The 27,768-nt window shown below is 44.0% G+C and overlaps 1 protein-coding gene across 1 annotated transcript; it reads left to right on the top strand.

Annotated features, from left to right (window-relative positions):
* Positions 1-100: 100 nt before the first annotated feature.
* On the top strand, positions 101-26,482 carry LOC144130476 (cytochrome P450 3A14-like). The gene is made up of 14 exons (XM_077664398.1): positions 101-159; positions 5,350-5,446; positions 7,429-7,481; positions 7,630-7,726; positions 8,481-8,606; positions 10,077-10,314; positions 13,378-13,508; positions 15,721-15,808; positions 18,147-18,216; positions 18,830-18,938; positions 20,254-20,345; positions 22,440-22,580; positions 23,834-23,996; positions 25,442-26,482. Exons 1-14 carry the CDS (start codon positions 101-103, stop codon positions 25,529-25,531), a joined length of 1,554 nt encoding a protein of 517 aa, XP_077520524.1. The 3' UTR covers positions 25,532-26,482.
* Positions 26,483-27,768: the final 1,286 nt, after the last annotated feature.

Raw genomic sequence — 27,768 nt, 5'->3', positions numbered from 1 at the left:
TCACCTGAAATGCAACCGCAAACCAGCTGTCATGAGTAAGTACAACTATCTATCCGGACTGCATCGTCTTCCCAGTCTGGCACACTACGCTGAGGCAATCATGTCGGCCACAGCGGTTTTGCTGCTTCTCATCGTTCTGCTCCTGGCGGTGTTGTTCACGTAAGCATCCATTCTCAACGGTATTAAAATTGAATTTTTTGTGTGTCTGGGAGCACGACATCTTTAACTTCTTCTCTAGCGTTCCGCCATGATTAAAAGAAATGAATATGAGTGCGTGCTAGCTTCGGGAATCCCCAGAGTCAACATTGAATGAGCAGTATGTATCACAGGCCCGATAATGGAAAGAGCAACAGAAGACCGTGACAAGCAGAAGTGCACACATGCGCTTTCCGTAAGAAAAAAATTATCCCCGTAATTGGAGAAGGAAAGTGGTTAAACAGACAGCGGGTTTCTATTCAGTTCGTTTTATTGGCATGATAAGGACGTGGTAAGGCACAGCTAAGAAGGGAAAAATGAGAAACTAGAAAATCATAAGGAGGTAATACATATATTGATGAGGCAAACGACAGAGTGGTAAATTAATAAAAACTGAGCTGGTACGAACGTTTCTGCGATACTTCAACAGATGTTGCCTTATGCGCCACAAAATGACTGGGAGTTTGCGCGTTGCAATCCTAAGTTAGGATATCACTCGCTGAATGTCGCCTTTAATACCAATTTTTGCTAACTGTCCTGCCCGAAAGACATTATTAGTTTCCAACGACATTCTAACATTCGCTGAATAGCAACATGAAATTATGACCAGCCATACAAAGAAAGCATCATTCTAAAAGCATATGCACATAAAACAAAAACAAATTAGACAAATAAGCTGCAAAAGAAATTAACAAATGCGGTTGGAAAGCGCAGAGTTCATAAATGTTTTATTCAGCCTTTGATGTTAAAAAAAATATTTGAGCATTTAAATACGCCGTCAGCACGTTAGAACTTATTCATTGCGTTGTTTTGTTTGAGTTCGTAAAAGAGCTTGGCTTATATACAGAGATTGTTTCCAAGCGAAGGCATTTGCTTGCATCTAAAGAAATTCAAGATCGTGGAGATTTCAAATTAAAATTCAATTTTATTTCGCTGCATACAGTCAGAAAAACTCACACGTGAATCAACTGGGCCCTCAGCCTTCTCGGCTAGATTTAGGCTCATGCAATAGGCACAGAAAAGAAAGTAGCGAGACAAAGTTATAAAAACACTTTTTCCAAGAGCAATTATACAGATGTTACGCATACAATGAAAAAAAAAAGATGAGCAGGAAATGCACATAGGGCAACATTGCTTCATAATGGCTTCTCGTACTGGTCACGCCGGTAGAATGTTTTAGTTCGACGGTAGAAATGCGACCTGTTTATAAGTTTGCTAGAAACTTGTTCCAAGCTTTGAGAGCAGCATATATAAAGATTATTTTATCGTAAACGTTATTAATAATCGGCAGGTTAAAGTGGCAGTTAAATTGATTCGTTGTGTAACAGGATGGATGCATAAGCACAGGAGGTTATGATTTAGCATGCCTGACTACCGCAAAGGATAGTTTAAAATCTCAGGCAGCAAAAGACGCCATAATATTTAAATTACGGAAGAATGGAGTCACTGTGCTAAACCTGTCACTAAGTGTGATATGTTCTCCTGCATTTTATAACTTGCTGAAATTTTCAGTTAGAATTCTTGTCAAACGATAACATGTTTCACATACACTCTTAAGTCCTAGTCTAGAATAACTGAAGGACAGGGTTGCATTAACGGGTTGCTATGTATGGTTGAAGACTTGCTGAGAGAAACAGAGCAAAGCAGGAAGTACCTATAACTCATCTCCAGTAGGGTTGAATACATTTGTGACTGAGGATGCGAAATCCAAAGATAAAAGGGAAACTATTTCCCTGTGTTTCAAAATAATTTCCTTTTATTTAACTGAGAAACAACCTTGCTGAGGTTCGAATGCATTCCTGTGACGTCAGACGCAGTCCCTAGCAGCCCCTTGCGGTAGCTCTGGCACGGCTAGGCAGACGGTCCTGACACTTCTTCCATGGCTGATGAGGCAAGCGTTGTTGTTGTTGTTGTTGTGACTGAAGGAAGATTGCAAAGGAAATTGCACGGGCCTGCCCATTGGATCGAGCTGAGCCACAGTCGCTGCCACGTGCAGACAGAGGAGAATTGGAAGAGACGTGAGAGGAAAGACTGAAAGAAGAGACGCGCGTCGCAAATCCCCTTCCGCCGAAGCGACGACGCTGGTTTTAAGAATCTCGATTGCATTAACGACTGGTGTGAAACGTGACTAATGACTTTAAACATTTATAAATGTAAGATAATTTCTTTCAGTAGAAAACCAGTCAATTCACATTTTTCCTACCACATTAATAACAATACATTGGCTCACACAACGCACTATAAGTATCTAGGCGTCCATCTTTCACCAAACCTTTATTGGGCTGAACACATAAACACCATTTTAGCTAATGCTTCCCGGTCACTAGGATTCCTTCGCCGCAACACGCAAAGTACTACACCTCACGTGCGTAAACAAGCCTACATGACTTTTGTCAGACCGCAGCTGGAGTACGCTTCATCCATCCGGTCACCTCTACAGAAGTACGTACCTAATTGAGAAGTTGGAAGCTGTCCAGAATAGAGCTTGTCGTTTCATTTTGCAAAATTACAGTTACCAGTCCAGTGTAACCCAACTAAAGATCGAACTTTCGTTCCATTCGTTGAAAATTCGTCGTGATATTGCCGTTTTATCTCTCTTTCATAAATACGTAGATGCGACTGATTCACCGCCAGTAGATCTACAACTCCTTCCTACTTATCACATATATTACATTATAACTACAGCTATGCCCGCATTTATGGCAGCACACACGCTTCCGACTTCTCGTCACTCCCGCGCGCCATCCGCCTCCGGAACGATCTTCCGGATTGCATCGCCCTGCAGCGTAATCATGACACCGTTCGCGAACATCTACTTGAACACTTCGTTGATAACGCTTAGCACATCATTTATATACTCATGCTTCACATAATATGTTTTCAGCTACTTGAGACTATTGCCTCATAGATTCTGTTAATGCGCAGCTATCCTCATGTATGCCTGAAATGTTTTCTTTTGCTTTTTTTATAACTATTTATGCAGTTCCCCTACTTTTGTTTCATGACGCATAGTTGTCTTGTACCTTTGTCATTTTTTTGTGAATTTCGATATCTTATTATCTGAACTAACTTGTTTTTGCCTGTTTTGCTGTACTTTTACATTGCTCGTGATTTCTAACCTATTTTACAGAAACTTCTGTATTTGACCCCCCCCCCCCCCCACCCCGCCTTACACAATGCCTCTTTGAGGCCTGTAAGGTATGTGTAAATAAATAAATAAATAAATAAATAAATAAATAAACAAGATGCCTCGGGGGTATCTGCTCCCGGCTACGTGGTGTTTATATACGCGACATAAATGGACGTCACGTCACGTGACCTGGCTCTGGCGCCACCTTGACGAAACTCATTTAAGGTGAAGTGTGAAATGTTAAGGTCAAAGTCCAAGGGTTAAAGGGCAAGCCACCACGGTGTGCCTTTGCCATACATGGTAACCCATAGGATTCTAACTTGGCTACACTTAATATAGTGGAAAACATTCCCAAATCGTCCAAGGTCAAATTTCGGTAGTATTATTAGAAATGACCCGGACCGATTTTTGAGGTCGCCATCGTGTCGGGCACGGTCAATTATGGTTGGACATCTTTTGTTTAACTTAAGGCTTCTGCTAAGTGGCTCATCAAGCACAGTCAATGTCAAGGATCGCACCGACACGGAGATAGAATTTTGCATCCAGTAGAGCTATTGTATAAAAGAATGAGTAAGAATTTTGCATCCAGTAGAGCTATTGTATAAAAGAATGAGTATGCTCGTGAGCGTATAGACACCAGAACGGGCCTGTGAGACGCCCAACCGGGCAGTCACCTGTTGATCGTGAAAATGGGCCTGCCACTCGAGACCTGCCCATCAGCTTTCGCTGATTACTGCACTAAGCTGATAAGCTCAGATGTGAAATGTTTTTTCTTGAATGTAGAATATGGTCTCGTGTTTGTCTTGGCCCAAGCGGCTGACGGCAGCAGTTTTTAGGTGCGCGTTGGAACAATTGGTCGCCTGGCCTCTGCAGGTTGCTTATAATAGTGATTCGCCGCTTCACGGAGTTGCAAGTCCTGGCCATAGCAAGAGTGCGACGCTGCTCCAGGCAGTTACAAATAGCAAAAATAATAAAATATATTAGAATTCTGAACAATGTGTGCACCAACGCTGATCAATCAGGTAAGAAAAATACCGCATACATCCCATATGTAATCACAATCTGAAGAAGATTGTCGACAAAGCTGGCACGAGATTCCTTTTCTCCGTCAGGAACAAACTAAGAGGGATGTGCAAATGATTCAACCACGAAAAAAGGATGAAAGCCTGTGAAAAAAAAGCACCAGAAAAAGGTTGTTAACTGCTGCTGCGACGCTGTTTGCAAGATACCTTTGCCATGTGGCCGGTGCGACAGGCCGCTGTATTAATGGCCGTCTACGCGAGCACGCGAAAGATACAGAAAACCAGTCACGCAAAAACAACACGGTTATACATTGTACGGACTGCGAAGAGTGCGAAGCATTTCTTAACAAGACCATCGTCATCGGCAAATATAAGTACCAGACCTCATGAGCTCATCTGCGAGGCACGAAGCATGCATAACTACGGTGACACATGTATTAGCCAGCTGTCGTTGGCGTTGATTCCGCAAGAGCTTGCCTATCTTAGTCAGTGACAGCTTTTGATAGTACCGGATTGTGGACTTTCCCCGACATGTTGGATGCTTTGTGTTTTGCTTGCCATGGTTTCTTTATATTGCTGACTTCCCTGTCACAAGGAATATTTTGGTTGCTAGTCAGCGCTTGTGTCCGAGTTCTGCGTCCTGTCGTTAGCGCTGTTCAGTCGGTTACCATCAACATGCACCAACCATCCCAACTAAGCCCTCTTCTGGAGCAGAATTGTACATCACCCTTTATTATCTTGGTCTGGGTGAATCAAAATTTCCGCAGCTTGCACTTAGCTGCACAGCGTAATGCCCCTCCTGCGATTTGCAGCGTGGAATCTTTCTGATATTGGCAACAGGCACCCAGTGCAGCCGATAAGAAGAGTACGACTACAACGTCGCATCTACAAAAGTCTGTTCAAGTTAAAGGCCCTAGAGAGCTCTTCAAGTTTTATTGAGCCACTGCCTAGTGAGCTTTACCAGAGCGTCCACCCCCCCCCCCCCCCCTCATTGTGTTACAGATGGCGCTGGCGACATTTTTCATACTTCAAGAGGCTCGGCATTCCTGGCCCGAAGCCGAACCTGATATGGGGGAACCTCATGGAGTACCATTCCTCGGTCAGAGCACAAACGAGATCTGTTGTAACCCGTCTCTTATTTATTTAGCCTTCTTTTCCATCTCAAACTAAACAGTCAGAAAGCAAAACTGCAGGCTCATCAACCCGGAGACCGAAAAACGCATTGCGTAGTAAATGAGTTATTAATGGGAAAGCATTGCTAGTCCCATTACGAGAATTGCCGGCGCCGTGTGTATGCGCGTGTGTGTGTGCACTCGCAGATTGTACAAAAATTTCAGCGGTGGTAAGAAAAATACAGCGAAGTCATCAAGCGGCCGTATGACGCACATAACAAGCCAGTTACCGCCACTTCAGACAACCTTATGTATGCCATTCGTCTACACGTATATACCCGCACACTGCCCTACCTTATGTGGCTCCAGTTTTCCCGACATTCGTGCCAAACCTGTGGCGCAACCGTTTGTCGTGCGGCGAGGTGGAGGGTGGGATGGAGCGCATCTGGCACTTACTTTCGGATCATGAATGGCAGCTGACCAATATCCCTCAAGAGAGAAGTCTACAACAGCTGTATCTTACCGGTACTCACCTACGGGGCAGAAACGTTGAGGCTAACGAAAAGGGTTCAGCTTAAGTTAAGGACAACGCAGCGAGCCATTTAAAGGAAAATGATAGGTGCAACGTGAAGAAACCGGAAGCGGGCAGGGTGCGTGAGGGTTAATGAGAGCCCAGTCGAAATCAAGAGGAAGATATGGGCTCGGGCAGGGCATGTAATGCAAAGGCAAGATAACCGCTGGTCCTTAAAATTATTTGAAGGCACTTAGATATCTCTTAACTGCGGGAAGGCGAAAGCCGTTTGCGACTCATTGCACCGACTTGAATTTGCCGCGCTTGAATTCCTTTCACGACAGAGGAGAGCAGCTGGCGCGAGCGTGGCAGAGAGATCACGTGACACCACAAGGTCACGCGGACCTAGGTCACGTGACATAACAACGCACTGCGCTGTCATGTCATGTAACCTTGTGATGTCACGTGATCATAAGGTCACGTGGCCTAAAATGTAACGAATGGACACGAGTATGAGCCATTAAAGGCTATCGCCTTAAATGTAACGGACTGGATTCCAAGAGAAGGCAAGCGTAGCAGGGGCTGCAGAAAGTTAGGAGGGCAAATGAGATTAAGAAGTTTGCGGGGATACGGTAGCCGCAACTGGCAAAAGACCGGGTTAATTGGAGAGACATGGGAGAGGCCTTTGCCCTGCAATGGGCCTAGTCAGGCCGTTGATGATCTACGGGTGGTGTCATAGGATTTCTCGTTGGATATAGCTGACATGTGCTAGTCAAACTGGAGGCCAGCTTGCGAAAGCGGTTCGAACCGACGACATATCTAGCTTCAAATGTATGCCTTTCGAGACTTTTTTTTTTATCAGAACTGGGATGAAACCGTTCGTTGTGCAGCGTTCCGGGTGGTGTCATACGCGAAACAACATAAACTCGCGGAAAACTTTAGTGGACGTACAAACATTACACGTAAACAATGCACCAAGGACAGCAATGCTTTCGCATTCCCACACACAAGCATTTCAAAAAACACTTCTGTTGGGCCTAGTTGGTGCACGGTGATAATACAGATGATCGATGTGCGCAAAGCATTAAGCGAACCTCGTACACGGGTTGCACCAGTCCTTGTGTTTCTCGCACGTACGTGGTTCGTCTAATGCTTTGCGTGCATCCATCATCTGTATTATCACACGCAAGCAGTCTTAAATGTTCCTACCGAATTTTTGTTTTCACGTATTTGAGCAAAGCATTTGGTTTCAGATACGAATAATAGCAAGCAGGAATTTAGAATAAATTAATGATTCTAGAAACACAAGGAGAATTTCAATATCCACAGAGCAAGAATAAACCCTAGTAACCTGGTCAAAAAATCATGCGGCTATGTTTTTATGCAACTAAGCGCACCCTTTCTTCCGGCACCATTATCCCAAAGGGTATGCTTTAACACTTATTCTGTTTTCTACAGCACCTGTACGAGGCGATCGGCGGGTGGATAAAAAAGTATGGCGACATTTTTGGGTGAGTTTTGGGGGCGTCTCTAAATCCTTTGCTCTAGCGGTACAAAGATCAGTCTAGCAAAACAAATGGAAGACATACGTTTGCCGAGCTTGCTTAAAATATTCTGTGTTTCAGGTTGCTGCTGACCGTGCTTTCTGTTTGTGCGCAGTTTCTTCAATGGAGATGTTCCGTTCGTCGTAACCCAAGAATTGGGGCTGATAGAGCTCGTTTACGTGCGAAAATTTCAGAACTTCATGAACCGTGGCGTAAGTATTACCGTTATAAAAGATATAATAACGCGATCTGCGGCCGTATTGCTTAAAATTTATTCTGCCGAATGGCTGCCATTTTGCCACTTGTGAGTGCTGGCTGTTATGCGCTGGCAAGGAAAGTCCGGCCTCTGATGCCACTGGCTGTAATACCTGAAAATAAGCCACCAGTAACAATGAAGCAAAAAGGAAGAATACAAAAAGAGTTAGCTGCGAAATAAGCTAGCTTTTCCTGACAATACTATAATGGCGAAAACAAACGTTAGAGAATATTGCTTCATAACTGCCGTCCGATGAGAATGGAAGGTGGGAAGGAGACACAAAGAGGAGCACCGGAACTTGTAGAAATGTAATCTTTTCCGCTGGATTTACGAGGCTAGTGTCTTGATGGCAGTAACCAGGAAGGAAAAATAATTAGCGACATTAAACCATGCTGTTCAGTGCTAATAGGTTTTCTGCTCAAAACAATTTTTTAGTTAATTGGTTCGCTGAACTTAGCTGATCAAAACGAACCATTTGAGAATTAGTTTAGGCAAACAAACCTGGGATTTGATTACACAGCGGTTTGAACGCAGCTAATAGTTTTCGTCGCCACCCCTCTCATGCAAGATGGGCAAAGTTGCATAACTTCGAACCTATTTATTGTCCGTCGTATATAAGTGTATCATCAGTTGTGAACATTGCTGATAACACACAAATGGCAGCATGTTTCTTTTCTCTTTAAGTAACGAGAAATTTATCCTATTTTCAGCTAACGATGATGACTGATCAGATGCATCCATATCTCGGCAAGTCTATCATACACGCGAGAGGCTCGGTGTGGAAAAGCATTCGAAACTCTGTCGCCTATGGTTTTAGTGCAACAAAACTGAAACAGGTGAGAAACTTTTACGGTTAAACTCTGTAGGGAAGGGGGTGATGCAAGCTTCCGCTTACAAAGATGTTTCAATGGATTTGAGGAAAGTGCTATACCAACCCGCTCACGACGATGAATGTGGCCCTCGAAGCATCTGATGATTTGCTGCAGATGAGAAATGCATTCATCATCCCAACCGAGAGATGAATGAACCAAAATCAGGAAGGAGCAGCTTTGTCTTTAAAACGGGATTGGTGGGTTGAAGTCCGCTCTCCTTTAAACGACCTTTCCGTGCACATTGCTCAAGGCATCTGTGCGGACGTATGGGACCACCGTTGTGAGTGCGGCCGATGCGGATGCAGATGTGGACGCCGACTGCAATAAAGCATATTTCTCGGGCCCTCTGCAAAAATTCTGCGAGGTCAGCGCCCCCATCCGTCACGTCTAATGATGGCTGTACGCAAGCTAGTTGGAGTAACATTTGAAGCTTGAAGGCCTCGAGCAGCACTGCAAACAGTGCGCACGCTGCGCAGAGACATGAACGGAACAAGGACACAAAGGCTTGCGAGCACTAGCGGCTGTAATCTCTATACGGTGGAAAATTAATACTTGTTTACGATGTAAGCTCCTTGAAAATGCTATATTATTGGCCTCAGTTGATACATGGCGCTGAAAAAAAAAACAAATCTAGCAATAAAGACAAAGAACTCATCAGTAGACAAGTATTAATTACCTGATGTTTAGTGATACCATTTGACAGTGAGTGCTCTGAAGCACTGCTGTCTACTAGTTGTGTTCGTGCAACTACTCCATTTAGTGTTGCGCCGGCTTTTCAAGCTTAACGTGAAGTATAATTTAAAATGCAAGTAACTGAATGTGATCTTTAACGAGCGTGGCTAAACGAATTCATATGCATCTAGCTTGAGCAAAAAAAATGGTTGATTTGCGTAGTTAGGCAAAATGCGAATTAAGTCCGCTAGCAGTTCGGTTTTCCATTCGGTTCTGGTGTTCAGATCCAGTGTTCACGGATGGCAGTTGTTCGAATTGCGATAATGGGTCAATGTCCATAGATGGGGAACTGGTCATTCTCTCCATTCATAGGTCCCATGGAGTCTTCCTACCGCTCCTGGCGCAGTGGTGCAGCGGTCAAGCGATGCGCCACTGCCCTTCTATAGAAGGTGCTACCATCGGTGGTACATGGGTTGCTTGGGCTCGGTTGCGACTCAGGTTGCACTTCCAGAGCAGATTCTCACCATTAAACCACCTTCCACCTGACACGGTGGACAGGTTGCTAGGTGTATACTATATGTACCTGGGCAGGTTGCCCACCCCCTGGTGGGCAGGTGAGCAGCCCGCCACAAAACCGGCTTCAGACAAACAGACAAACCTACAAGGGCTAAATGCGGGGAATGGCCACTATAAGTGCAAGCGCACTAAAAATGAAGTGGGTGGCGACTTTAATGTCCTATATTGCCGATTGTGGATGCTTAGATGATGCCGTATTTCGAAGAGGACGTCAACTTCCTGATGAAATCTCTAGAGAAGTGCGCCGACACCGGTGAGGAAGTTCAGATGATGCGCAAATACGAGCAGCTCTCCATGGACTTCGTAGCACGCGGCTGCTTCGGCATCGACGAGCGCTTCCAGGGGCAACCCGAACATCCGCTCTTTGACATGACCCGGACAACCTGTTGCAAACTGATGACCGGGCCTTTTCACATGATCGCACGTAAGCAAGACTTTTGTGTTGGCATATAATAGCAATAATCAGGACGGCAACAAATGCCTTAGCCGGTTTTTACGGGCCGCGTTGGGTATAGTGAAAATATGCCGTCCAGCAGCAAGCGTGTCGAGAACGTACAGCTCAACAAATGTTAGGTGTACAAATTTATTAAGTGGCCACTATTTAGTTGTTTTGCACACGTAATGTACAGTATTGCGCGGAAAAAGTGGCGGTTAATAAACTATTCATAACGTGGCGCACTCTAAAAGGTCACTTCGCAGCTAGAAACGCCAGCTGATTCGTAATTGAATACGATCGATCATCTTCCCTGAACTCAGGGAAATGTTGTGCCAAATCAGTACGCATAAAAGACAGACAAAATAAAGGTTGGATTGAGTAGTGGGTTAAAAGAAAACTTCCTTTTTGATTTCCCTTGGCTTTTCAGTCGACGTACTGGTGATAATAGTAACAACAAAAACTGGAGGGGACAGTTAAGCTCCGCCTTAAGGGTATGAAGCGATAGCGTAAGGGGGTTAATGCCCATATATGCAGACTTGATCATTCTCTACTTTACATTCATAGATCGCTGGTAGTCCTCATCAGTCCTAGCGCAGTCGTGCAGCGGTTTAGGGATGCACCACTACCCTAGGAGGTTGGGTTTGGTCCCAAAACGAATCAGGATGTGAGGGACGCCGCAGTGAAGAGCGCCGGAAATTTCGACCACCAGGGCTTCTTAAACGTGCACTGACATCGCACTGTACAAGGGCATCTAGAATTTCGCCTCCGTCGAAATTCGAGCGTCGCGGCCGGCATCGAAGCCGCGTCTTTCGGGTCGCCCTGGAGGTGATTGTTTCAAGCACAACCACCGGTTAGGCATGTGGGTCCCAGGTTGCTGTTCCCGAGCAACCCCTCGTGAACAATCACTGCTTGCGGCCAATGTTGCGACTTGCCACGGCGCGCAGGTTGTGATGACGTCCCAAGGTCCCTTGATTTGAGTGGCAGATGGGCCACCTGCTTCTCTGGGGATTTATCACTCACTCTGCCCCTGCCGCCGAAATCGACACTGGCTTTTCCGCATAACGGGACCCTTAACAATATCAAGTTAAAAGAATATATAAATAAGAATAAATAGTTAGATTAATTATTCATACAATACACAAAACCCTTAAAAGTGCTTGCGGATGAGATAGGCGTAACGCATCGACTTATCAATTACTGCCTGCTTAAAGTTAGCATACTGTAGCATACCGTAGCTACCGAGAAAGTTAGCATACTGAGATGCAGTACACAGGGATAAATTGCTTAGCAATCTCTGGCAAAAAAATAATACCAGTACAGTGCATACGAGCAAACGAAAGCACGCCGCAAATTAGCTATGCAAACTAAGAGGAGATTTTAGATATGCGGCCGAACCCAGCGAATGTTGACAGCGAGCAAGGCCATGAGCTGGCAGCCAGGCAGAGAAATTTCGATTCTTTTGCAACAAGCTTACGCAAAATGTTCGCAGAGTTTGACATGAGGAACCCATGCTTGCTCAATACTCATAACATACTTGTTTTTGCGCAGCCTTTTAGTAAGTACAAGCGATGCTCTGCAGAGGCTCAAAGCTTCTTTCTGCAGCTGTTGGACCAACGCGACAGGATTCTGACTGTGTTTGCAAGATGTACGCAAATTGCCAGGCTTGTGGTTTAAAACGTCAATAAAAACGTCAGCGTCCGCACACGGTAAAATCGCGAAATGTGTTTCCTGTCGCTCTTCAAACAGCGCTGTCAAAAGTGAACAAAAACTTGTTCGTGAATCGCATCACCAATGTCCTGCTCGGTGCGTTTTTATGGAGGCAAAACGCTAAGCCGCCCGTGTGCTGTGCGATGTCAGTGCACGTTAAAGATCCCCAGGCGGTCGAAATGATTCCGAAGCCCTCCATTATGGCACCTCTTTCTTCCTTTCTTCTTTCACTCCCTCCTTTATCCCTTCCCTTACTGCGTGGTTCAGGTGTCCAACGATATATGAGACAGATACTGCGCCATTTTCTTTCCCCAAGAACCAATTATTATTATTATTATTATTATTATTATTATTATTATTATTATTATTATTATTATTATTATTATTATTATTATTATTATTATTATTATTATTATTATTATTATTATTATTATTATTATATCAGGGTAAATTGGTGTTTGAAAAGTGGTTTTATAAATGGCGCAGTATTTGTCTCACATACTGCTGAAAACAGTGCTGTCAAAAGTGAACAAAAACTTCTTCGTGAATCGCATCACCAATGTCCGGCTCTGTGCGTTTTCAAACATTTCCGCGCCCTTTACTGCAGTGGATGGCTCAGAGTACTGATAAAATGGCCGTAATTATTTTCATACGAGGAGTAAAAAATATTTCTGAGCTAGAAAAAGCAGGTTAATGGGCGAGTGGGTTGAACTAGAGGTCACAATGGTTGTTGACGGCTTCATTGTACCACGTGGGTTGCTGTGAGCAAGCACTATAAAAAATCGTGGCATTTCGAGAGCTGTCGCGTCAGAGTAAATTGGTGTTAGAAAACTGGTATTGTAAATGGCGCAGTAATTGTCTCACACATACTGCTGGACACCCAGACCTCGACGGAAGGAAAGACAGGAAGGTGGGAGTGAACGAAGAAAGAGAGAATGAGGCGCCGTAGTGGAGGGCGCTGGAGTAATTTCGACCACCTGGTGATCATTAACGTGAACTGACATCGCACAGCACACGTGCGCCTTTGCGTTTCGCCTTCATCGAAACGCGGCCGCCGCGACCGGGTTCACACCTGGGATCTCGTCTCAGTAGCCGAGCGCCCCAACCACTCAGCCACCACGGCGGGTCTGGGAATGAAGTTAGCGAATCATGGGAAGAAATGCAACCTGCGAAAGCTTAGATGCCCGGCACCTGTACTTAGTGTGCTTCCCTCGTCGGGAAGCTGCAATTAGCAGGGCGATGTATACTGAAAACAATCACACTGACAAGTGGTCAGTTTTTTGTTTTTGTTTTAATAACAAGCATCGCCCTAAATCTATTCGTGTTTGTATTATTTGTCTATAGAGAGCACCACAAGCTTGGGTCCAATCATGAAGCTTGTCTGCCGTCTTTCACTCCTTGTCGGAGACTTCGTCTTTGACACAGTGACAGCGCAAACAGCAAAAATAATTGAAATCAGGAAAAAGGACCCTTCGGTAAGCGCTCATATTTTCATCTCAGCCTTCATTAAGCTGGCAGAAAGCCAAACTAAAGATGAAGCATATCTGATACGGTGAACACTACTTTGAACCCAGGATTCCGTGTGTGTGTGTGTGTGTGCCTTTCTTAGGCATAGGTCAGGCATAAACTGTTCAGAATAGTGGCTTCTTGGGCGAATTGGCTAGCACGGTTTAAAACAAGCGCTACTAGATACACACAAATAGGACGAAACAGACTGGCCCGAACTGACAACTGAATTTTATTCATGAAGCCTTTCATGTAATGACCGGACGCACTGCTCAAGGATAGGAAAAACTTAAAACAATAACGGGGTGCGAACCTCGTCGTCAATTTCCAGGCCTGAAAGTGTGAGCCTTTTCATCAAAGAACCACGATAATCGGCTGAAACTGGATTCAAATGACGCGGGAAGTGATCGAAGCTAAGAAAATAATTGATTGTAAACAAACATGCGTGAACAGCACGTTCCTATTCCTTCTAGCTAAGAATAGGGCATGTTTGGAATAGAGAGGTTGAAGAAAAGGGACATTTAAATTCAGATTTAAATTCACCTAATGCTTGGGAAGGCTAACTGGATAGGCGTAGCAGGCGGAAAAGCCGTGAATGCGGACAGGGAAAGGAAAACAAGGACACACACACCGAACTATACGAGCTTGTAAGCTCAACTTAACTTAAAAACCAAGGTGAGGCGGCGTCACAATTTGAAAGAAAGCAACACATCCACAGGAAAATTGCAAACTAAAGCCTAACAGAAAGCGGCCGAAAAAGAGAACCTCCCCCTTTTTCACTCTTTCCCCCTTTTCTGTGTTGTATGTTTATCAATGTGTTTTTTTCTTAACAGCAAAGGGAGGGTAATAAAAAGCCTCCCATCGTATCCATCTCGGATTTTTTCCCCATATTTTTTCTTATTGCGGCCAATTTTTTGTGCACAAAGAACATTAAAAAACTCTAAAGCACCAGTCACGAGGACCACTCAGGGCAAAGTATCAATAGTAAAAGCACCGTCCTAAATGTGCATTCTGCGTGCGGAGTTCACCTCATAAGAACGCCTGAGCGTCTGTCGTCATTTTTTTATTGTGTTTCACGGTGCACTGCTGCGATATACATATAGAGAATGGAGTCTGGAAGCAGTTTGACCACCTAGTAATGTTTGGCTACACTCTCTGTACTGCATCATTAACCTGACTGTCTCGCTGCATTGAAGACAGCCTAACAGACTCCAATGGCGCGCTTTTTCGGCAACGAAGCGCCTAGAACGCGTACAGAAACCTTAGATGCATGTAGAACTTCTAAATTCAGAATTGTCGCCGTGCACCGACTGCGAAGAATGTGAGAAATTATTCGTACCGCTGTTTATTGAATTCTAAAGTTTTACATCTCATTTTTAACTCTACATTATAACTTTTTTTCGGCGAAGTGGAAAGTGCGAGCCCGAAGCGAAGTCTTCTACAACTGTGCCGTTCTCACCCGCTCATGAACCACTCACATTGACCTTAATGGTGCACTAAAGAGGAATCTGAACTCGTCTTTTTACCGCAGGAACACTATCTACACGTTCCGGACATTCTTAGAAACTTCGAATTATTGTCCTGTGGGGCCGACTGTCCTAATTAAATCGAATTGAATGTCCCGGCTCCCACCTTTTTTTTTTTAACTCGACGCGGTTGGTAGGAGGAGTCAACCAACGCGTCAGCCAGTACCGCGGCGGCTTGCCGCTCTGCCATCGGCGGAGTGATACGTAAATAAAAGAGTCCAGGTGTATTTGTCTTTCCGTGAGTCTAATTTGAGGCTATATTGTCTGTGACTGAAACTGTTTATTCACTGAAACCTAAAAAACAAATTAAAAGCGAATGCGGAGTCGCTACTGAACTGGTTGAAGGCACACCACGCGTTGGTTGACTCTGCCTATCTACCACGTTCAGTTCAAAAAAAGGCGGAAGGTGAGACGTTTAATCCGCTTTAAATTACGTAAATTGACCGCACAGGCAATAATTCGAAGTTTCTAAGAATGCCCGGAACGTGCAGATAGAGTTCCTGCGGTAAAAAGACGAATTCAGATTTCTCTTTAATACACCTTTAAAGAGTTTCCTCGCGCGCGTAGTTTCCGCTGCACCGCAGAAACTTCTGAGATTGAATTTAGTGTTGTGTGTTCAAAATTTTTACATGACATTTTTTGTTGCAATCCGTAGCTTCGGAGACCTGATATTCTGCAAAACCTGCTGGACGCCGAATACATCGACAGCGAAATAGAGGCTTCGGCAGCGAAAGGAGAAAACGGTGCGCATGAGTCCTGTCACTATATGTAGGAATAACCTCGCAGTAAGATTAAATGCCAAAACTTACGAAACATTATAATTTTAAAGTAAAATATGCATGCTTGCAGATATAACAAATAATTAGGGCAGCTCTTGCTCACATAGTCGTTAACTAAAAATGAGTTAATGAGGCCAACTAAATGCGTGCATATTTTCATACCTAGGGATAGAAACTTATTCCAATATATTCGACAACGGAATCGCAGCTGCGGCAGCCATGTAAGAAGGTTTATCACAATAAAAATCTCGTTCTCAGCTTCTTTTTTACAAGCCGTGCTGTGCTGTTTATTCAGTATCGTCAGAGCGATATCGTTTTCCTCCACTTCATCAGCTCTCGAAAAGGTGGGTGGGAGTGCGTGCACGCTTCAAGATGGCGGTATGATTACAGTACGACCCTGTGATTGTCTCGGATGTGGTCGTTGCAATTTCTACGTCCATGAATTGCTTCCTGTGGGCTAAAGATGTAAACAACCAAGGTTAGTTCAGCACAACTATAGGACAAGGAATGTACGGAAAATCTCGACGAACACACTTCAGCTCGTTGAACATACTTCTCGAGGAAGTGCGTGTACAGTTAATACCAGTTTAGCCGCATATTGCACATGCATGGTACAGAGAACGAGCACTTGAAGGAATCGCATTAAAATTTGGCTTTTGGTGCCTGACGCTCACGTACGCACGCATAATGACACGCGCTGGGAAGTGTTTTTCTTTATTGAATGATATGAGAGGGGATTGGGCTTGCATGCTGTACTTCTCAGATGCATTCAGCATTTAATAAAACATATCTTCTTTTCCACAGCGCAGAAAACGTAGAAGACCGGGATCTCGCATCGCGCTTCACACGCTGACAACGTGTACACGTGCTCGTGTCTGCATGAGCGCTTAATATAAATAAAAGGCATTTTGCAATTTGAGAACGACCGCCGTCTACACAAAGTAACCGATTCGACGGCTAAATTGAGAACAAAATCACTTCACCGGCACCCTAGCAAGCACAGTAGAGTGCGAATGCCGTTGAGAGCTTGCGGTTCCCAATTTTCTACACACAACGCGTCCACATGGAGCCCGAGTGCACAATGCGAGGTGAAAGTTTCTGCGCTTGTTTTCCAGTCTATATATAGCCTTTCTCTCTCTCGCCTGTTGTGTGCTGTATTAATCATTCGACTCTTGGAATTTCTGGCTACGCTCACCGCGTACCTTTCCTCATATTTCAACGGTAATTGCCCATTGACGGCGAAATACCATTACGGAAAAATGCGCAGTCACAGCCACAGTTGTACGAATCCACGAGTTGTGGCGCCACGCGTACTTAAGTTTCAGGAACATTTCTAGCTCTTCAAAGCTTCTTTTTTGTAAAAATGACGCATTTGTAATCACGTGACGCTAACCTTCCGGTCTAGCCTGAGTCAGTATTTCTCTTCTGTGTCCCTTTAAGCACTTATTAGCATTCGGTACAGTGCAATCATCGCGGCAGCGATGACCGCTTTCGATGGAGGTTAAAAGGAAGACCCCCTTGCACACTCCTATGTCAAGGCACGTTAACGAACCCAAGGTGGTCGAAATAAATCTGGATCTGTCCATTGCGGCATCCCTCACGACCAATGTGTCGCTTTGGGAATAACATACCATGTACCATAAAAAAAACACATAAGTACGCCTTCGAGGGAAAAGCTCTAACTTTCGTTGTAGTTTAAGTACTTTATTATCTTGTCTACATAGAGAATTTCATGGCCAACAATTCTGGACCAAGCCATTTTTGAACGACAAAAGGTTTATGAACGCAATTTTTTTCATATATTGTAATATATCGCCATAATAATCAAAGTATTCGTACATCTGCCCTCGGCAGTATTGAATTTTTTGCTATTAACGATTTTGATATCGTAAAAAGTGTTCCCCATTGGTTTGCTATGGCAGTCTTAGCCGCTCGATGCGATTGATAGAAACGCTAGAAAAGGAAGATTTTGCAAAACATCGGAAGAAAGGACCATTACCTTCAATATATCCATAACAGTACCTTACAGTGCTCAAATATTGAAAATTTTTGCCCAAGAATGCGGCACATGCCCATTCTACGCGCAGAATTGCGACACACACAAAAGTTATTTAAACCCCACTTTGTTACCCAAATGATCGTATCTTATGCATTTGGAAGGAAAACCTGGTAAAAAAATTTATACTCCAGGTCTGAGGAGGATATTCTTTATTGGCAGGAGCAAAACATCTTGGCTATTTTTGTGCGACCTCTTGATTTTCTGACGTCTTAGTATTGAACTTTTTTTCCTTTCTTATTGTAGGTACCGTGAGATCAAGAGCCCTTACCACTGAAGAAGTCATAACCAGTGCGGCTACACTGTTTATTGCTGGGTAAGGAAAGCAAAGACTAAATAGATTTGCACTTTACACATATACACTCAGAGAGTAAAATGAAATGCGCTTCTATTGTCCGCTATGTCACTTTGCATCTTAGTATAACAGAAAAGTTCAGTTACTCGCACTCTCTTCTTTCGAGAACGGTCAAGCCTTTACCGGTAACATGATATGTGTGCATGTATCAGCATCAATGCAGTACCAATGCATGCATTCAATGAGAATCATGCAGCATGAGTGTGGAAGGAGGAAGAGGGGGAGGAAAGGCGGGGAGGCTAACCGGAAGATGAAAGAAGTTTTCTCCCTCTCCTTTATATCCCCTCATTCCTTCCCCCCTGTTATGGGTAGCATGGGAGTGACAAAAAAACCGCAAGGTGAAAAGGCTTAAGCAAAGTCACAGTCTGCATGAGTGTGGAACATACTACACTTTTTGATTGGCAGATGTGAATGAAGAGCCAAAATTCACCATAAAAAGCATAGAACTATGGATTATGCTTGAGCACGGTGGCATGAGGATGTCTGAAACAAGGAATTCTTTCTTATTGTTAATAAATGCCAGCTGCAGAAAAGAAATTTGATGAGCAAGACGTTCGTTTTTATTTTAATGCAGGTATGAAACAGTAGCGACCTCACTCAGTTACCTATCCTTCACTCTTGCCAAGTACCCGGATGTCCAAGAAAAGGTGCGGCAAGAAATTGAGAATTGCGCCTCCAAAGATGTAAGTGAAGAGGCTGGGTTTTGCTTGTAAGCTTTTCGTAATATGAGGCGATGCTTACAGATGCATAATGTAAGCAGTATACATTACAGATGTTTAAAACTGTGTTCAATAATGTGCCTTTTTGTTTCTTGTACCACTGAAAGCTTGCGAAGGTGCTAAAAATTCGCGCAGAAAAATGCACTCACAATAAATAAATCAACACTGTGGGTCAGTTATAAATTCACAAGTTTGATAAGGACTTCACTCCATTTTAATTTAATGAAATATGTTGACGAGTGTCCCTGTGTGCACCCTTATCTAATGGCGCCGTAAAGACTTGTAAAAATGTTACTAGACAATCTTTAGTGTGTTTTTGGAATGTGTTAAAAGATTCTTGACAGGGTGAAGGAATGTTATTCGACTGAGTCTCGCCCTTGAAAATCTCTAGACGGCGTATGAACGGTACAATTTATACGGCCATTAGGCATCACCCGCTGCCCCTGATTCCTGAAGGTCTAAAACGTCAAACTTTGTTTGGTCGATGCCCTTCTGCGCTGCAAAGCCACAGGCAACCAAGGTGTGCAAGAATCTAACGCGCTTCAAAGGAGGTGTGCGACAGCTATAGCAAGACCGTTGCTTTCTAACCGTGATAAACTATTACAGCTGTTGTTTTGACCAAAGAAGACCTAGACATTGAGGCACAGCCGTGCCTACCCCAATTTTTCCGATTTGGAATACGAATAGGAAAATATTAAACGTACATAACGTTCTCCGTCTTGGAATGCTGAACGAAAATTGTGCTGTTTTTTGAAATAAGAATAACTAAGAGCAGAAAAGCAACTAATATATTCTTATATCACCTGAGGATTATCGGCTAATACATGCTCACACACAGCATCCGACGACATCTTTTTTTTCCCTTGCACTACCTGCAAAGTTGTGCTGCCGTTAGAGCAATGCTGGATGCCGTGCGAGCCGCGTGGTTGAAACCACTTAAGCAAATAAACTAGATAAAGACGCATGGTCACTTCTTTGAATATATTGAATTTATAGCCTACCTCAGTTTTCTTGCTTTAGACATACTTGGCCTTACTTGATACTCTAAAAGAACTTTTGAAAAGGTTGGGGCACTGCACAGTATTGCATGATGCAAGAATGAAGTTTTTGAGCAACACGTAATTGCCGTGCGCTTAAATGAATACTTATTTACACGTTGCTAAAATATAGATATCTGAAGAAAACAAGAGGTATTTTTCGCGTATATTTTTAGTAAATTGGAGAATGAAAGGTTTTAAACATTTTTGACGAGAATCTTCTTTCTTAACCTTTCGCCTAGGGAAAATTGGATTACGAGACGGTAGTAAAGAAGCTCAGTTACTTGGAGCAAGTCATGAACGAGACATATCGGCTTTACCCTCCTGGAATCACGTGAGTTTGGTTGAGCGATTCTACTCATAACAATAAAAGGCCGCCAAAAGAGGCATACAAGGTGGTATGATGGTCGCCCTATGGAAACTGCCCATACAGGATCCTTGGGGATGAATTTTACAATGAGGCAACTGCGGAATATTTTAATGTACTGTATTGGAAATATTGGCGATAATGATTCATTTTTTCGATGCTTAGCAAAATCATTCCTTTAATTGTTCATCGCTCACAAGACTGCAACAGAAAACGAATGAGGAATATTTTGACGACAGCAAAAACATTAATACAAAACATGAACGCCTTCCGAGGGGAGATCTATGGATAGACCACTTATTATAGCGGAAACTTACTGCATATGAAAAGATTGCGTTCATAAGCAACTTCCCTTTGAAAAATGCGCTGGTCCAGGATTTCTGGGTATGAGTTTCACCCCGACGTGAGGGGTGTGAAAACTGATTACTTGGCAAACAATACTTACAAGCGCTCGAAACGACGGTTCAAGGAAGGAGAGAACAGGGGAAGTATTTTAAACGCTCTTCATTTTCCCTTTTCATTTTGCGTCCGTTCTACTCTGTCGATTGTCACTAGGACGTACCTGCGGCTTTCAAGCGTCTCTGGCAAATGCTCTGGCCATTTTGTTCTGGCGACCAGAACTTACCATTGACTGAAACTGGATTCAATATGCAGCCAACGCCGAGGCGCATCGCAATGTTCTGTCAGCAGCAGGCGACCGGACCTGACAGCTGGCTTCCATTGGCTGCGACCACTGCCAGTGTCCTCTGTCAGTGGCCACTGACAGAGGTCTAAATGGACGCGAAATGGACAACGGATAATGCACAGCTTATAGCATACGGCTCCAGGACGGTTATTTTTGCGTCGCATTTCCCACGCCATAATCAGCCTTTCGAATGGCTAGTCCTCAACATTGCAATATGCAAATGATGTCTTTCGGCATCATCAGTTTCTTGCAAGAGAATAATTCAGAGTTGCACAACGCACTCCCATTGTAGCTATTAAGTTTTGTACTTAAGTCGATTTGTCCTTAAAAGGTAATCGTAAACTGTCAACAATCAGGTTGCTCTTTCTGAGCTGGTCGAGAATTGTGTAAGAGCAGGTGTAAAATTCGGTTGGTTAATACAGACTTGAGTAAGCGAGACGAGAGGAACCTACAGTTACTTCTGCTGTGCTAATTAAGCAGAACACTGCTAAGCTAGCAATAAACCACTAACTGCCTTACCACTGGATATTATTAAATAAGTCATCATATGTAGTAATACGGAGGTTTTGGTTGTTTGGCCGTTTAAATTAGCTGACTGTGAGTTTTCTAGTGCGCAATCACTAAGGACCCCCCCCCCCCTCACCATTTCGGCGTTTTTTCTCTGGCTAAATTTGACCTGAAATAAAATAAACTAAAATTAAACAGTTCAGTGCCCGCGAGTGGGTGTCGAACCTGCGGCGCAGCGAACAGGCCAGCTTCACCGGCCGCTGCCTCAAGCCAGTACGCCATAGCGACTTTTTTTTTCCAACAAGGTATTTGTAGACTACGCCATCGCCGCAGCCTAACATCTCGCGTGTTTACAAAAAGTTTCTCACGCTGTGCTTTGCATGTCGTCGTCTTCATCAATTTCCAACCATGCGCAATGATTTCGAGCATCGAAACCAAAGTGAAAACCGAAGTGCTAGCGCACCTAACTCGCATTTGTCTTAACAATGCTAAATCGTCAGTCTTTTGTTTATGCCGTATTTCGAGCTTCGCAAACGGACAGGGGACCGTCATATCAGATTATCTATTACTGAATCAAGGACTGCGTACACCGTGCAGATTACTACGAAGGCTTATATTTCTAAAACCACGGCTAGTTTCGCAGCAGCCTTTTTTAAACTAAAGCTAACGTGAGCAGTGTCGCGTAGACGCAGGCTCATGACCACAGATCGGCGCGACACAGCTGTTGCGGCAACATCCTGTAGATAGCTTTCCGAGCTTTTGCAGTGTGGCGGCTCCTTTTTTCTCCCCGAAGAGCACGTTATTTTCGTTGAGAGCTTTTTGAAGCTTTGCTTGAGTCCGAGCTTGGCTCATCTCTTGACGTGCCTTAGGTTCGTGACTCGACAAGCCAAGGAAGACTTCGAGTACAAAGGTCTGAAATTCGAGGCCGGAACATGCTTCATGGTGCCGCAGTTCCAGATCCAAAGAGACCCACGTTATTGGCCTAACCCCTTGGAGTTTAACCCCGACAGGTGAGCAACAGACGTTTAGAGCAATATCAGCATTAGGGCTTTATATTAGTTTGATGTAACCAACAATTGCAGTGTTCTGCTGCCTAAAGGCAATGTTGCTCAAGTGTGACTTAACCACAATAGATATGTGCACTGATGGGTCTCCAGAGCAGAGCTCTCAGAACACAACAGTTAAGAAACTCTCCATAGGGCACAATTATTGCAAACCAGCTGTCTAAAAGGGTCAGAACTCTGAGGTTAGCAGACTATCACGACGCCTATACACAGTAAAATGAACTGTTTACACTTCACGTACTCTGCGTGCGCTAATGGGAGATGAGATTAAGAGAGCCGGACGGAGTAACAAAAAATTAAGGAATGTTAATAACTGCAGAAGTTTTGGCACGGATCTGTGACCTAGCACAACTACACCGCCACGTACACAAACACCCACAATAGTAATCAATGCCTGCTGTCACCACTTCGAGCCACATCAGTGACCTGTTGCCCGGTTCAACAGTGAAACTTAGTCTTTCGAATGTGAGCTGGACAGCGCCTCTTCCCAATCCTCAGTTGCGTTATTGATTCTTGGTATATCTGTGTATAGCTTGGTATAGGTTTGCGTATTATTACCGGTCCTGCTGAGTCCACGTAAATTGCCTCTTCCATCCCGCCCCATGTTCTCCTGATGGCGTGCGCCCTAGCCTTTCTTCTTTTCTTATGAAATACAGGATGCATATTTCTCGGAATAGGCTGCACCTCGATCTTGATTCTAAGCTGGTCTTCTAAGTCCTCTCTGTCCTCCGTAGATAAAATGCATAGAGGCCCTAGTCTATCGAGCATGCACCTTCTTATCCTGCTTCCTGATAGCCGTATCTATTGCGATATCGAGAAGAAGCCATCAAAAATTTCGTCTACAGTATTGTGAACGTCAATGTGTAGCAGTCTTTCTATTCCTGCGTTGATTCGGTTACCAAGTGCTCTTTTATATACTTTGCGCATTATGACGAGACATAGCAAAAGAAGATGCACACCAGCGCTTCTGTGTGTCTTGTTCTGTGTCACGCCTGTAACGGCGTTAATTTTATGTAATGCACCAACTCACCCGGCTAATTCCAATTTTGGTTCTGAGCCATAAATGCGTATTTTGATGCCACACGAATGTTGATATACCTTGAAACAGCCAGGGAGTTGACTTTTACTGAGGACAAAAATTCGACAGAGCTGTCCTTAGTGTACTTTTAGGAATTCTGTAAAACCGGTTTATTTTGCAGATTCGCTCCCGAGAACGAAGCCAGCATAAAGAAGATGGCATTCGTGCCTTTCGGCGTTGGCCCACGAAACTGCGTCGGCCAAAGAATCGCAGTGCTCCAGGCGAAATACACAGTGGCGAGATTGCTGCAGAAATATCGCTTGGAGCTTGGTCCATCTCAACTGGTAAGTGCCAGTAGCCTGGGTTGCACACCGGGATGCCACTTCCATTAAAAAAAAAAAACGGATACACGGGCACGTCAGTGCGACCGATAGAGGTCATTTCGGGAAGCTCACGATAAGCCGCAGGTTAATAGCAGCTGTCTCTAGTGCCTTGCGCAAAAAAGAGCTTTCTTTAGAACGAACGCTCTACGTTTAAATTCGTGAGCAATTAAATGGGCTGTCAGCCCTTGGCTATAACTCAAACAAGGGGACCCTGATCCCTGCCTGCCAGGGAAGGCCACAAAAATATTTCACCATAAATTTGCTCCTTTGAACACCATCTACGCACTGTATTATAGCCCTCAAAACTGTTAGTGTAACTTGAAAGGCTGTGGACCCCTTCCTTCGTCTCTTAAACCAGTTAGCACGCTAATCTAACAACCAAGCAGACCTTTCTTGTATTCATTAAAGTCTCTCCTCATTCCAGTGGCATAAGCTTTGCTGATTGGCTTCACTATTTTGCATGCGACAGCCAAGAAACATGCCTGCATGCCAATCAATCGTGCCATAGTTCCTTACAAGACTGACATTTACCCTATGTCGCGCAATGCGCTAAACTCAGCAAAAATTTTCTTGCATATGCATGCTGTTTAGATTCTTGTGGCTTCGCATTACGTATTTTCACCACGTGACATTTGCTAGGAGAGCGTGCGTGGAGGCATGCGAGTACTTTTCTCTCAGCACCTGCCGTGCTTCCTTAACGCCGTTTACCGACGCGCAGCACTGTGGCAGGAATTGTTTCATAAACAGCTCTGACTGACAGATACTCTGGTAAGACCAGACATGGTTTGACATGCGCTGGCACTTTAGCGTAGCTTCTGCCTGGTCGCCGGCTGCCGAGAGTATCACCGTTGAGCCCGACCATAATGTTCATCAGATAATCCGGACGGCCCGGTTTAGCCTCCATGCTAACCTGAGAAGCAGAGCCATGGCAGAAAGTGTTCAAACACGCCTGCCTGCGAATGCGAAGCGAGGCGCGATTCCCCTCTATCTCCAGCGCGGCAACTGCGCCAGAGCAGCCTGGGGCGCCACATGTGGGACGAGCGCTCTCTCATTGGCTGTGCCGCCTGGCACGTCACATACGGCACGCGCTTCTGATTGGCGCCTCTTCGCCGCAGCTGTACTCCTCTTCCTCTCCCCCTTCGGCGTTCGCAAAGGTCGAAGGCCAAATCGGCTTCATGCAGCAGGTCTTGGCTGGAGTGGACGTCATAGCGCTAACGCAATAAAAAAAGGTTACACAGGCGACACAGGCTTCCTCGAAACATTGGAGGCTAAGCGGGCACGAATGCGTCATTTGGTCTGACTTCATCAGGGAAGGATGAATGTTCACTGCAGGAAGTTATATACACAGCGTGTTTTGTCGGTGTCGAAAAAAAATTGCTTCTTTAACTGTGTCCTTTTTTTTTCAGGGAGCAATGAAGATGGGCTCACGCGCTATGTTATCAGTGCCAGCGAGAGGACCATGGATAAAGATTCACCGGCACCAGAAATGTGCCTAATAGGGATGGTTCTGTCATTCATTGATATAAGTTTTCCACCGGTTTACAGACAACCAGACGAGAACATTTGGATGAAAAAAAAAAAGTTTTATTTAATCTGTGTTCAATCAACGTGTGACCCGCTAGAAGGAAGCTGATATCTAAGTTACAGACAGCAGCAGGTAAATATATCACAAGCATGTAAGAATGTGGGTGACGAATTGTAAACAAATATTTTGCTACATTCCACTCCTTTGAAAAATGGATTACACCACATGAGGAACACAACCTGTACCAGCAATCATCTGAGCATTCGGCTTTTGCTTTGTGCAGGAGTAGTGTTCAGGCAAGCCAACCGCCAGGAACTAAATCTTATTCTTCCTCATCTCCATCTCTTTCTGACTTGGCATTCTCAGGCGAAGCATTTGCAGCAGTGTTCTTTTCCTATTAATATCAGATTATCGACGAAATAGTGTATGATGATTTCAAACTATCCATAGTGTCAGTAGGCGAAGAGAATCGATTCTGCGTAAAGGAATGTCCCGAACATAACCCCGTTGTCGTCCAATTTGTTGCCGCTTTTGGCATTATGGGAAATTTTTTTGTAGCTCGGCACGTCACATGTTGTGAAAACTTCATATGGATCAAAAATATGCTCTTGCCGTACGCTCAAAGCAAAAGCTTGACATCTTAAATCATGGCAGGGACGAAGTATTCGAAACATAACAGTGAAAAAGACAGACTTGGTCATGTTGTGTCCGATTGCGAACGCACGTCAGAATTTGAAGCTAAATATTTATTAAATGGAGCTGCATTATTTCTTTCTCACAAAAGAGAAGCTCAGTATATTCATCAAGAATACCTTAGACATTTTATAGTCACAAATGCATTGTTCGAAAGCGTAAATTAGGAGATGGTGTAATAGCGGCTATAAAAGATTTGCTAGTGCCTGATTATAAACAATATGTGAGCAAAATATTTATTGAGTACCATAGGGATGGGATCAATAAAATATTGTTGAGGACTGATCCCGGCAGTGGCGGCCGCGTTCCCCCCTTCCGCCGCGGTGGGCCGCCGCGGTGGCTCAGTGGTTATGGCGCTCGGCCACTGGGCCACTGCAGGTGCTAACGTGCCCGTCGGGCTACAGACGAATTGGGTATACTACCTACATGAACTTTCTCGGATATAACGAACCTTAGTGTGTCAGCTCGGAAAGAACGCCTTTCTTTTTTTTAGCCTCGGATATTATGAACCTCAGTATTCCTTTTCGGATATCACGAGCTTTAGTTTGTTAACCTCGGATATATTAAACATTTGTGTGTGCGTTATCCCTGATATAATGAACATTGCTATTCCACCTTGGATAAAACATACTTTCGTGTCTAGACCTCGGATTTAACAAACTCAGTGTGTTGACCTCGGATATAATGAACCTAAATGTATGACCTCGAAAGCAACAAACTTTAAGTGTGTCAACGTCGGATATAAAGAACGTTTCTCTGCTAACACGATCAAAGAATCAGGCGAGGATCACCTAAGAGCTTTTATTCTTTTAGGTTTCTTCTTCTTCCTTCTTTTGCTGCCTTTCCCTCCCAAATCCACTCATTAAAAGTAGCATGCCAGCGCTTTTCACATGTCGGCTACGATCGCTGCTCTCCATTAAAGATATTCTCTTCCTCACTTATGTGAACAAAAAAAAACTTTAGCTTAATTTGCCCAGACTCAATTTGGTGATATCTTCTTCTTAATTGGACATCGCAACACACGTTCTAAAAGGTTTATTTTACCTACCAGGTGGTGCTGAAATCAGACACCAGTTTCGGTTTCGTTATTTGAGAGCTTCGTTCACAGTTTGATGTCGCATTTTCAACTTCCCTGTAGTTTTAAGCTCTAAAATCTCTGTCTTCAACCGTAAGAATGTTTTTCAATCTTTTACATTGCAAAAAAACTTTGAAAAGTGAAATATGGGCAACTGTGACTGAATAAAAAAAGCAGCCACTTTCGGTTTTGAAATCTGTAAGGGTTTTGTGGGCTAAGTTTGATAAAGCTACTCCAACTCTATATCGACGTTCCTTAGCAACTTATGCGTGCTTAGAATTTGGTGATATTTTTTTTAATTGGACATTGCAACACATGTTTTAAATGGTTTATTTTGACTACCAGGTAATGCTGAATTCAGACAACCAGTTTCGGTTTCGTTATTTGAGAGCTTTAATCAAAGTTTGATGTCGCATTTTCAACTTTTCTGTAGTTTTAAG

Source organism: Amblyomma americanum, chromosome 4 (assembly GCF_052857255.1).
Source record: "Amblyomma americanum isolate KBUSLIRL-KWMA chromosome 4, ASM5285725v1, whole genome shotgun sequence".
NCBI lineage: Eukaryota > Metazoa > Arthropoda > Arachnida > Ixodida > Ixodidae > Amblyomma > Amblyomma americanum.
Note: the sequence above shows the minus strand (reverse complement) of the source record. Positions and strands in the feature narration are given on the sequence as shown.

What these genes read in the sequence shown, in the direction of transcription:
- LOC144130476 (XM_077664398.1), top strand. Translation starts at nt 101, where the DNA reads ATGTCGGCCACAGCGGTTTTGCTGCTTCTCATCGTTCTGCTCCTGGCG. An exon ending in CTTTACCCTCCTGGAATCAC is followed by an intron (nt 20,346 to 22,439) that starts GTGAGTTTGGTT and finishes GACGTGCCTTAG; the next exon opens with GTTCGTGACTCGACAAGCCA. An exon ending in AGCTTGGTCCATCTCAACTG is followed by an intron (nt 23,997 to 25,441) that starts GTAAGTGCCAGT and finishes TTTTTTTTTCAG; the next exon opens with GGAGCAATGAAGATGGGCTC.